Below are 11,675 nucleotides of genomic sequence, written 5' to 3'. Positions count from 1 at the left end.
AAAAATGCAAGCAATTTGACAGTTTTTGACAACATTTCAGACATTTGAATGAAAACAATTCAGTTAAATAAAAATTAATCTAAAAGATGACCATGTTGATAGTTTTGCCACTATTTATTTGATTTGAACGTTGCTTAACCTATCGATGTGTCAATGTAGATCAATGTATCATTGAACCACTTGTCTTAGTGTAAAATGTGAATTTGTCATTGTGTTGAATGAAAGGCATCACACCTTCTGCATCCAATGGAAGAGCGTTTACCATCATTCCTTAAGTATAACGTACTATTTTATCATATGCCACCCTTAATTAACCTTACAAACTCCTGTAATTGTCAGTGCAGGCAAAATTTTTTCAAAATGGCAACCTGCAAGCCTACGGTATGGTGGTGTAGGATCGTTAAATAGCTGTTAAGCGGTCAAAGGCCATGATTTATTTTCCAATTTTTTGCAAAAAATGCAGTTTATAGTTAAGAAATGTCGGTATAGGTTCTGTCTGTCTCTATTTATGGTTGGCATAGATAAGAGCCCTTTTTTTGTATTGAATGATTTTCTGATCAGTCTCTGATCTCGGTTGTTAGGAAGCAATACATTAATATTAATGTTAATACTACCCCTGCAATGTGTCATTACTGACTTTTAGGACCAAAACGCAAAATGAAACCCTTTCACAATGAATGGAAGCACATGTTTAATAAAAATGTATCTTTTTTATTTTTGCTGTAATGCTATCTTTATTTAGAAAAAAAACTATACTTTTTTAAATGAAGAAATATTTCTAAAAAAAACACGGCTGTGACTGTGTTCTGATATTTTTATGACGGGAAAATGCTGAAATTAAAGGTTCGTTAAAACAATTTACACTTTATAAGCTCAAGTCAAATTCATTAATCATAAAAACAATTCTAAAGGGCTTCAAAGAGAAATACTTGGATTTTGTGTTAAAGGTACTCAAATACTTGGCAAAAAAGATCAATAAATGGAGTGCTTACATGCATTTGCTCACTCAGTCACTTTTCATACACACAGCAAAGCCTTGCTTGAATACAGTGGTTCCTCTACATAGGAGCAGCTCTACCTACGAGATGCTCGAGATACGAGGAAAATTTTGAGCAAATAATTAGCTCTAGATACAAGAAAAAAATTGAGATGTGAGAAAGTCAGGTGGCCATGACATGAGAGGATGTCTTTTTTGCCGAATCTCTTTGGTGTATAACAGATATCTACGAGCACTGAACGGTTCAAGACTACTTCTCGTTGGCAAGTGGTCGTGCATTATCCTATTGTGAGGACATTTGTGTGCATAATTTTTGGAATATTTTGAAGGCAATACAACAGCAAACAGCCCATCGATAGCGAATGTGAGGGTGGAGGCGTGGCAAACAGCTAACCCGTAGAACGAAGGTAAAACAAATTAAAACTAAATTAGAATTCAGTTTTGTGTAAAGTTACACTAAGCGTATGTTTGACTCTGTCTGTATATATTAATCCATGTAAATTTAAATGTTTGTTCGGTTACGCGTGTGTTGCCGTGGATAAAGTCCCCCCCCCGAACCCCTACGCCTCCCCAACGCCAATTCAGGGTGTACCCTATAGCAGGACGGGTTAATATGGGGGCTAATGAACTCACATCTGCCCATATGTTAGTCTCGGCACTTCCTGCTGGTTGGTGGAGAACAAACATTCTGTTGTCGACAATCAAACATCTTTCAGGCTCGTTGTAAAGACGGACAATGACTCGCGAGTAAATAAGCGTCAGTTGTTGCTCCTCGTGGCCTGCGATTGGCTGATCACCAATTCAGGGTGTTCCCTGTCTGGTGCCCAAAGTCAGCTGGGATAGGCTTAAGCACCCCCGTAACCCTTGTGAGAATAAGAGGCTAGGGACATTTTTCATCTAATATAATTCGACCAGAGACCCAAAAATGAACCTCTTCAATAAAAAAAAGCAAATTATTTTGGTAGTGGGTGGCCCGGTGGCACGAGTGGTTAGCGCGTTGCCCTCACAGCTCTGGGGTCCTGGGTTCAAGTCCAGGTCGGTCCACCTGTGTGGTGTTTGCATGTTCTGTGTGGGTTTCCTCCAAGTACTCCGGTTTCCTCCCACATTCCAATGGAATGGTAGGCTGATTGGACACTCTAAATTGCCCCAAGGTATGGGTGTGAGTGTGCATGGTTGTCCTGTGTCTCCTTGTGCCCTGCGATTGGCTGGCCACCAATTCAGGGGGTCCCACGCCTCTGGCCCGGAGGCAGCTGGGATTGGCTCCAGCGCCCCCCGCAACCCGAATGAAGATAAAGCCCTTCAGAAAATGAGATGAGAGATTATTTTGGTTGTTTTTTGTGTGTGTTTTTAACACATGCATGATCATTTGTGTAAGGGATTGATTGTCATAGCTATACAAATATGTCGCAATGAAGTGAGTAAAACAGAAAAGTTTGTGGGTGTTTGTCTATTCTTGTGCATGACTGAACAAAGTTAAATGGTTTTCGGACCGCGCCTGGATGGACGCTTGTGTGAATTGAGTCTTGGGGTGGGGGTTGGGTCGCAAATGTAGGCCACCGGGTTCATGCCCGCCCGCCTTCATTCAGTGGACCGATGTGACACGGCAATAACAATGATGCCGTGTAAATTTGACTAAAGAAGAAGGATGAAAAGAGGAAAGGATTTCTTCTGAATGTTGGACAGGAGCACTTTCGTTCATCATTTGAAGCAGTGAATAATCACTGCCACCCTTTCTGGGAACAATTACACACCTACAACTCCAGCCTGCTCATATTTCCTTTCAATGTACACCTTTACTAGACTTGTTTAGAGCAGCTATTGTTAGAAATGAACAGAGGAATGTACGAGAAGTACACTGCAATGCTGAGGCTTAGCAGTTATAATAATAATTCAAATGAAAATGTACAAAGAACTATATTAATTTAATCAAATCACTTGAAATTGATCATTCTTGGGAAGCATTGGGATTTGGTTACATAACAATGTCAATGCTGTGAGAACAATAACATTCCTTGATTTAAAAAAAAAATCTTAATTGCAAACCAAGAGTGACCTTTTGCGGCTGGTTTAACATATAAATCACACCCGAGGATGAAAAAAGTACAACTTGTAGTGCGGAAAATACGGTAGTATTTTTTAAATTTTATTTTTGTTTTTACTTATGAGTTTCAGGCTTTTGAAACACTAAGCTCCCTGCGTTGACTCGCACACTTGCTGACGGCAGCACTAAAAAAAAAAAGTGTGAACTTTGACCCGGTGGTCTCATGCCAGCTTGTCACAGTGAACATGCAATGGAGCTTTGATGGTGTGTTTGTCAGGAGTCAACTTGTACTTGATATTCGTGAGGGAGAGGGCAATGGGTCAAACCTCAAGAGCATTTTTTTTGTCTCAGGATAATAGATGCAACTTCACATTAAGATGTTTAATTTTGGTGGCAATTTTCGTGGCAGCTTGTGAAAATGACTCACCTTGATATTTCTGCAGGATCTGTTTACAAATTTACCAGAAAGTTGAGAACATGGGTTGAAAACTAATTTTGGCAACAAAAAAATCAGTCATGATGTAGCAGTGATTCTTTTGCCTGGCTTCGGTGCAGGCAGCGTGGGTTCAATTCCCACTCAGATTGAGTGCAAAGGGTGGTCTGTCTCCTTCTGTGCCCTACGACTGACTGGTGACCAGCCTAGAGTGTAATGTGGTTTATGCCTGAAGTCACCTGGGATAGGCTCCAGCACCCTGCGAACCCAGTTCGTCTTCTCATGAATGCATTGGCAATGATAGAAGGATTGAATTCCCATCCTGTTAGCATTCTGAGGCAATTAGCACAACTAAGCCAATATTATAGAGCAGTGACCATCATAAGCAGGCCCATTGTTAGAGCGTGAAATGAACAAGGTAAAAAAACATTTCGAGCACATCCTGTGCAAATACTTGGAAGTGAGCCTAATAAAATCAAAACTACACCTGATTAGGGTGTGATCATGGTGTGAAAATTAACAATCAGATTTATTTTTGGACATTCTTACCCAAGTTTCAGTGACAAGTTGTGAGCAATTCTACCAAAACTAGACACATAGGTTCAACATTTTGTGCTTTTTGTGCATTTACTTAGCAATCAAGTGTTTTTATTCATTGGTTCATCTTTATTCATTCATATAAGAACAATAAAAAAATTATAATAAATAAAATATGTTTTAAAAATCAATTAAAAATATTGAAAAATAATAATAAAAAATATATATTTTACTCCTCAATTTTGAAGCGTTCAGTGGCAAAACCAGCATCTGCCACAAAATAATCGGCAATCTCTGTCTCTCTGCTCTAGCGTTCTACTTTCCCCCCCTTAAAATACACATCTGCAGCTGTGACTCATGCAATTTGCTTTCAGGTATTCAGTGGAGCCACCAATGATTCATGGTCACATACCATACATATGACATTTAGTGCCGGACGATGTGTGTCTGATGTGTGGAAAGCACTTTGCCAGCCGCCACGTAGGAGTTGAGTAGAGGAAGTATTCATTATTCAGCTGCATGAACTTGCTGCTGTCTCTTAACATGATTGAAAAGCAAATGAAGTCGGAGGAAGAACGTGGTCAGGGCGGCGGCATCCTTTATGATCCCGTTTGAGTGCAATTGATGTCAATCCAATCAAGCAAATTGGACGTCTATGGGCATCAATGGCAGCCAATGAGTAAAGAGACTCATCTGGGAAGGGTTGTTAAGTGTGTTGAAGTGTCACTTTCCCTCGAACCTTCTCATCCATCTGAAAATCAACGGGCCTTTTAATACCACATCGATGGCCACGACCCAATGAAGCCTGACCACCTTCCGCAAAAAAGCCACTGGATATTGCTAGTTAAATGGCAACGTCAATTGAAACATAAAATGCTGTACTGTACTCGTGGTATGATAACTGATAGTTGAAACAAACTGACAACTTGTGAAATGACCATTTTCATGTTTTAGCATGGATTTCACATTTTATTTGGATTATTCTAACCCAGGGGTGCCCAACTCGGGTCCTGAATCTCATCCCATCTCATTTTCTGAACTGCTTTATTCTCACTTGGGTCCCGAGGGGTGCTGGAGGCTACCCAGCTGACTTCAGGGCAGAGGTGGGGGACATCCTGAATCGGTGGCCAGCCAATCGCAGGGCACAAGGAGACAAACAACCATTCACACTCACACTCATACCTCGGGGCAATTTAGAGTGTCCAATCAGCCTACCATGCATGTCTTTGGAATGTGGGAGGAAACCAGAGTACCCGGAGAAAACCCGCGCAGGCCCGGGAAGAACATGCAAACTCCCCACAGGTGGACCAACCTGGATTTGAACCCAGGTCTCCCACTGTGTGGCCGACCCGCTAACCACTCGCTCCACCGGACCGCCAGGTAAGTAGCTACTATTCGACTTTATTTACTGGGAAACATGATGGGTATGAAAGGGGTTTGCCAAAGAGCCTCCGCTCCGCTCGTTTGCGTTGTCTGTGTGCGTGCGCGTTGCGGTGCGCCGCGCCTCCTGATTGGTCGAGCTGCTTTGCAGGGGCGCGGCCGGCCGCGGGCCCCAAGCGAACGTGGGCACCGGTCGGCTTTCGGCTTCACTTCTCACGCCGTCGACGGCCGCGGCGACATGACGAGAAGTACAGCCGTCAAGGGGCACGTCGTGTCTCGGCATTGAAAGCTCACGTCGATGTTTGCCGAAGCGGCCGAAGAGGACCATCACTCCGCGGAACCAAAATGAGCCTCGCTATTTTTCCTTCTACGTCGACGACACGCCTGTTCTCTCTGGGATTGAAACGCACTTGAAGCTGCCCACGTTGACGCCCACAAAAAACAAAAAAACAAGGGGATGCGAGCCACGCGTGGCTGTTCGAATCCCACATTTGGCAGTAATTAACCGGCTAATTTGCCTTAAGTTGGCTTCCCTGACGATGAGGAGCATGAGGATGGGGCTGGTGATGAGGATGAAGATGATGCCACCCCGCCATTAGCATCCGCTAAAAGCTCTTCTTTTTGCCGAGGTGAGTTTAATGTTGCGAACAGTGCTCATTCTTTCTCCCCGGTTCCTTCCCTGCTTAAATGGAGTCAATTAAGGGACAAATGCCTCGTTTCGAAAGAGTAATGTCTATAGCAGAGCTGTAGACATTTGGCCACAAAAAGTGGTTAGCATTCTATATAACGTCACTTCTTTGCCCATGTCATACTATACGTAAAAGGCAGGGATAGAGCAACAAACATTGTATTTCTAGTAGATATTATATCACCCAGAATAGAATACGATCTACCAGGCCTCCCAGTTAAAATGGAATGGATGTCTTGTCAAGAAAAGTTTCAACTTTTAATTGCAAAATATTTATATGAAAACCTTAAATTCTATTATTTTTCAACTTTTATTGACCTGCAATTTTTATGCACATTTCCTTTAGGTTATTGTGTTATTTCTCACCTATTTTGTCTTAGCAAAATTAAAACATATATTATTTTGCAATCATATCAATCCATTTTGAAGCAATCATCCAAATACAAGTTGAATTTGCCATAGTGATTCATAGATGTCGATCATGCCATTATAATGTAAACCGCTGCTGTGTACACTCACACAAAGGCAGCAACACCACAAAATAATGTTTAAAACCCATTTACATATGCTAATATCAGGTGTCATCATCACAAGCTTCCAAATTGCAAAGCACTTTCTGTGGCCTTTTAAGTTACTCAAAGCGAATGCCTGTGTTACATCATTTTACCAAAAACACTTCTTAATTTTTTTAAATCTTGATCAAATAAATGCTAACGTTAATTGGATGAAAGCGCCAATTACCTGAAATTTGAAATTGAGGATTTACACCCTTAATTGCTGGCACAAATGGATGCACGTTATTGGTAGAATGAAATTTGATTATTTCCCACGGCACACCTAATAATTCACATGAGATTCTGTTTGGGAACTACTATTACAAACAGTGTTCGCTCCATTATCCTGTTTTATTATTGTTTAGAGATAAGTACAGGGTACATATTCTTTCTAAAAGTATTCTGTGTACATTTCTTTTACAGATTGTGTAATTGAATCCAATCCCATGCCAGCCTTTTTGCAAGTGTCGACTGGCAACCTGCGTGAACGAGCAAAAGCTGTTGGTGTTCGTCTGTGCTGGGCGTCGGCATGGCAAGTGTGACATGCAAACCTAAGTGACAGCAGTCTACAATCGGCATGGAGCACGACGCTCATCTGAAAATGAATGAGAGGCCGCAGCCAGTTTCGCAGCGTGAACTGCAAATAAACGCGTGTGACGGCGAACGCCTCGCCGGGTTGGCGGCGAGAGGTGGCAGCGACCCTTCTTCCACTTACCAGAAGATTACACGGCATAGGTTCATCAGGAGAAGCCTATGGTTCTCCGACACGGACGAGCAGGCCTCAGAGGCGTCGGAAGGGGATCGCACGCAAACGGTAGCGGGCGGGAAGCAAGGTACAAGTGGAGGCGTACAGGAGGACGTGGGCGCTGAGAGTCAAGGTGGGCCAAAAGATGACGTGGAAGAAAGCGCCAGAGGTGATACGGAAAAGGCGAAGAGCAGCAGAGATGTACTTAATGCCACATGTGCTGAAGGTGCTAAAAGCACCATCAAGGCAGCTAGTGAGGAGACGGAGGAAGAGGCGGGGATGAAGGCCGTGTCCACCTCCCCGGGGGGACGCTTCCTCAAATTTGACATCGAGCTTGGGAGGGGCTCCTTTAAGACCGTCTACAAAGGCCTGGATACTGAAACCTGGGTGGAGGTTGCCTGGTGTGAGCTGCAGGTAAACTACACGAACCAGTTCAATGCAGTTTGTATTGTGCCAGTCAAGCAGAGCCAGTTAGAGTCAACATTTATCATTGCCCAATTCCACCGTATGTCTCCCAGAATGAATCTTCCCCTATTTAGATCAGGGGTGGCGAACACACGTGGCTCTCGAGCCGCATGCGGCTCCAGGCCAAAGTGAATGCGGCTCTTTGCTTCTTAACATATTTTGTATATACTGTGGGTCTTTGCCCCGTTTCATGTTTCTCCCTTAAAAAACACTCAAATTCATCAGGGCCCATTAAAAACAAATACATTATATTTAAAATAATTTGCCAGATTGGATTTTCTTTATGCTGTTTCTGATGTAAGGTGTGGGTTTTTGATTCTAACAGTTCGAGATTTTGGCTCTTTGTGCATGAGTTGTTCGCCACCCCTGATTTAGATAATCAATTTATTGGTTAGAAACATTGTTTAATAACAAAAAAATATCCATATTCTGTTCTTTGCACATCTTAACAGTGAATATATTTCCTGATTTCTGTAGTCCTCAATATTTTGATGATTTTCTGACCAATGTTGCAGACCAAAACAGGTAAGGAAGGGTATAGCTAGTTATGGAAAAGTCCTTATTTTAATGTGCTATGATATTCAGTATTCAAACTGAAAAACGTCATTGTTTTTAGGAAATAATCATTAACGTAGAATTTTATGGCTGCAATACGTTCCAAAAGAGCTGGGACAGGGTCATGTTTGCCGATGTATTACATCACCTTTTCTTTAAACAACATTCAATCAACTCTTGGTTTGAACAGCAGGCAGGACAGTCACTTGATTTTGGTTGATTATTATAAATCAATTTTTCCAAAACTGTCTACAATCCACTATAAATTACAAATCATTTACTGCTCTCCTACTCTTTTAGTCTATGTACCAAAACTATGAACTAACAATTATTTCAATACTAGTAGGATGCTCGAGCTGGGTTATCATCCCTTTTTTTTTTCTCCCAAGAGACTTATAAGGGGCCTTCGTAAGCATGACCGGGCCCTGCCCTGTGCTCAGATGTGCTGCTTTTTCAACATTCTGCCTCATCTTCTGAGTACAAACTACATCTCTCAAAATATCAGCATTATTTCTCATACATAGACTTTCTTTTCTAATCACACGTATGCCATCTCCTGATTAAGGACCACAAATGCCATAACAAAACTATTAAATGCTGGAACAGATTTTGAAAATATTAATGAGTGGGATCAGGCTCAGATTAAAACAAAATCTTTGGATTTGAAGGTGCTTTGTGTGTACCAATTACCAAATAACAGGATTAGAAACTGGGATGAAAAAGGTCACTACTGTTGTTTTAGCACAAGTGCTTAAGCAGTACACTATAGCAGTGTTTCCCAACCAGTTTGCCATGAGCAATGGTCAGGTGTCTACAATGTATTATTCAGAGAGAAAAATTAATATGAATATAATGAGATTAAAATTGAGCTGTTACTAGGTTAAAATCAAAATAAGATGGGCCGTCACGCCATAGTATCTTGAAACTTTGCTCGTTTGTTGTATGGATACGCACAGCTTCAAGTTTACAGTCAGGTGACGGTTGCAATGCTATACATAGATGAAATCTAGTTCTGGGCTTGTGATTGCAATGCTGGTCTTGATATCAAGGAGATGATATTTCTTTTCAGATTGTTTACCATAGACCATAGGCCTCTTCAAACTTTCCTATCCTGTCAAAGCGCATTGATTTGGGGAAACATGCTCCTGAGCATGAGATATAGTGTTGGCCATTCCTTTTACAGCAACAATTTCTCAAAAGTCTCTCCAATAAGTTAAGTTTTATGTTTTCAATAGGACTTCCATTTCCATACTTGTCAACTTATACCTTTTCCCGTGTTCATATGTTTTTTGATCATTTCAAATTGTGTGCGCCATATAACAACTTTTGCACGGGGAAAAAAGTTTTAAAAAGTATGTTTTTTTAAAACCGATCTCGTCTTCCCCATTTCGGCTCTATTCCGGATAGTCCCGGTAATTGGTAGCAGACAAAAACGTCATCGTCGATTGCTAATGTTGTAATGTTTTGAGGATGATATGCGCACTCACGTCAGCACTTCCGTCTTTTCACTATATAAATATAGTGTGTCAGCAAGCAATGCACCCAGATAGTCAAGCTGTCAGTGATTATACAGCAACATCAACAGAATCTTGAATTTAGTGCATACGAAAGGCGCACCGATTGATTAGGCACCCTGTCCACGTTGGGAAAATTTTTAGACTTTAAGTCCGCCCTATGTGAGTAAATGTGCCGCGTAGCATTTGTACGGTTTATTATTACTTAATAAGGGGAATTGCAATCATTAAGGGGAGCAATTGACCGAGGTTGACAGCTATGCATTTCCTATACAAGAATGATAGCGCCTTTTTATCCATCCTTGATGCATATTCCAACAAAAAGTAAGGAAATGTAGTAGAGAAAGTCGCTATTCCACACCCCAACATGTAATTGTGAGGGAAAACTGCTAATGCGGCTCCTTTCATGTCTGTATGTTTGATAATATTCACAAAGACACCAGTAAATAAAGCGATCATCGTGAGCGTGGAATAAAAATGAAAAGGCCCAATTGGATTTGCCCAATTTGACACTTGAACAGCTCAGGCCACGTGGGAGCGTCTGGAATCTGTCGTGCCGACGCTCAAGCAAAGACGAAAAGCAGATTAAATTTGTTGGCAAAGCAAAAATCACTTAAACTATTGAGTGCCTTGTCGCAATACGCAATTATGTTTCACAATCCTCTGTGAATTTTAGGATTTCCTCCCATAATCTCATTTCAGCAATGCAGTTTGCTGCTTCATCGCCAAGTTATGAAGTCATGTGTCTTTTATTTACTTTTGTTAAGCACTCTTTGTCATTTTCAAACCAATCGGAGACCCATGTGAAACAGTCCCTGGCCTACCTTTGTGTTGCACCTCAATGAAAAGTAGATCATCAGAGCAGATGGCTTAAATTGCCACCCTTGGTATCGCAGCACCACAGCTATTCATCGCTAATTATATTTTGCGTGCGCGTGTCTGTTTACATGTTAAGAACATCACCACCAGCTGGTGGTCATGTCACGGCTTCTGCCTCTTGCTCGGACCAATATTGCCTTTTGAACTCCTGAAGCCTTGGAGCTCAATAATAAAACTGTCTAAACAGCAGAAACACTTGCCTATTTATAGTTGACTGCTCAAAGCAGAATTCTGCTTTTACTCCCAGCATTCTCATGATCTTATTATAGTGAGACTTGAGTTTGGACTATTTTCTTTAACTCTTGCTCTTTCAGGGGTTTTGAGCATTTTTGCTTGTAAATTGAAACCCACTAGATTTTTTTGATTGCCTTATTGAACACACACCTTTTTAAAATGACCTGAAAGAGGTAAAAAAACAAATCTACTCCTACTGTTTAATCTCTATTCAAATCAACCCATAGCATGTTGAGACAATAATAGATTTTTTGTCTCCCTAAAAAAAGAGCCATTTGTCCTTGTAAAAATTATCATGTTTTATTTGTTGAACACATTAACAAAAACATATACTATATATATTGCCCCTTTACACAGTTCAAGTATGAATTTATCCTTATATTCACATTTTGCACTCAAGCTATTTTTGCATTTTTGACATTTTCGTCATCTGAGTTATGCCATATTTAATACCTTGTACTTAAAACTGTTTTTGAACAAAGGAAATGATTCTTGCATTTTCACTTCAGCTTTTTTACTCATTCGACAAATAACAGCTGTCAGAAGGGCACATTCAATTTATACTCCTTAATGCATAACAACTTTCAAATTTCACACGGTTTGAGTCCTGCGAAAAAGTGGGTTAATAGGTATAAAATTAATCTACCAAATAA

General features: G+C 40.9%; 1 protein-coding gene across 9 annotated transcripts in view; it reads left to right on the top strand.

The window, feature by feature from the left end:
- Positions 1–5,548: 5,548 nt before the first annotated feature.
- LOC144073447 (serine/threonine-protein kinase WNK2) overlaps positions 5,549–11,675 on the top strand; it is a 30,295-nt gene continuing 24,168 nt past the window's right edge. For all 9 annotated transcript variants that reach the window (XM_077599340.1, XM_077599281.1, XM_077599332.1 and 6 more), the window contains exons 1-2: positions 5,549–6,017; positions 7,054–7,789. In XM_077599340.1, the coding sequence (XP_077455466.1) occupies positions 7,208–7,789 (582 nt within the window). In that variant the 5' untranslated portion in view covers positions 5,549–6,017; positions 7,054–7,207. The remainder of the gene's footprint in view (positions 6,018–7,053; positions 7,790–11,675) is intronic.

The sequence above is a fragment of the Stigmatopora argus genome, chromosome 1 (genome assembly GCF_051989625.1).
Source record: "Stigmatopora argus isolate UIUO_Sarg chromosome 1, RoL_Sarg_1.0, whole genome shotgun sequence".
Taxonomy (NCBI): Eukaryota; Metazoa; Chordata; class Actinopteri; order Syngnathiformes; family Syngnathidae; genus Stigmatopora; species Stigmatopora argus.
Note: the sequence above shows the minus strand (reverse complement) of the source record. Positions and strands in the feature narration are given on the sequence as shown.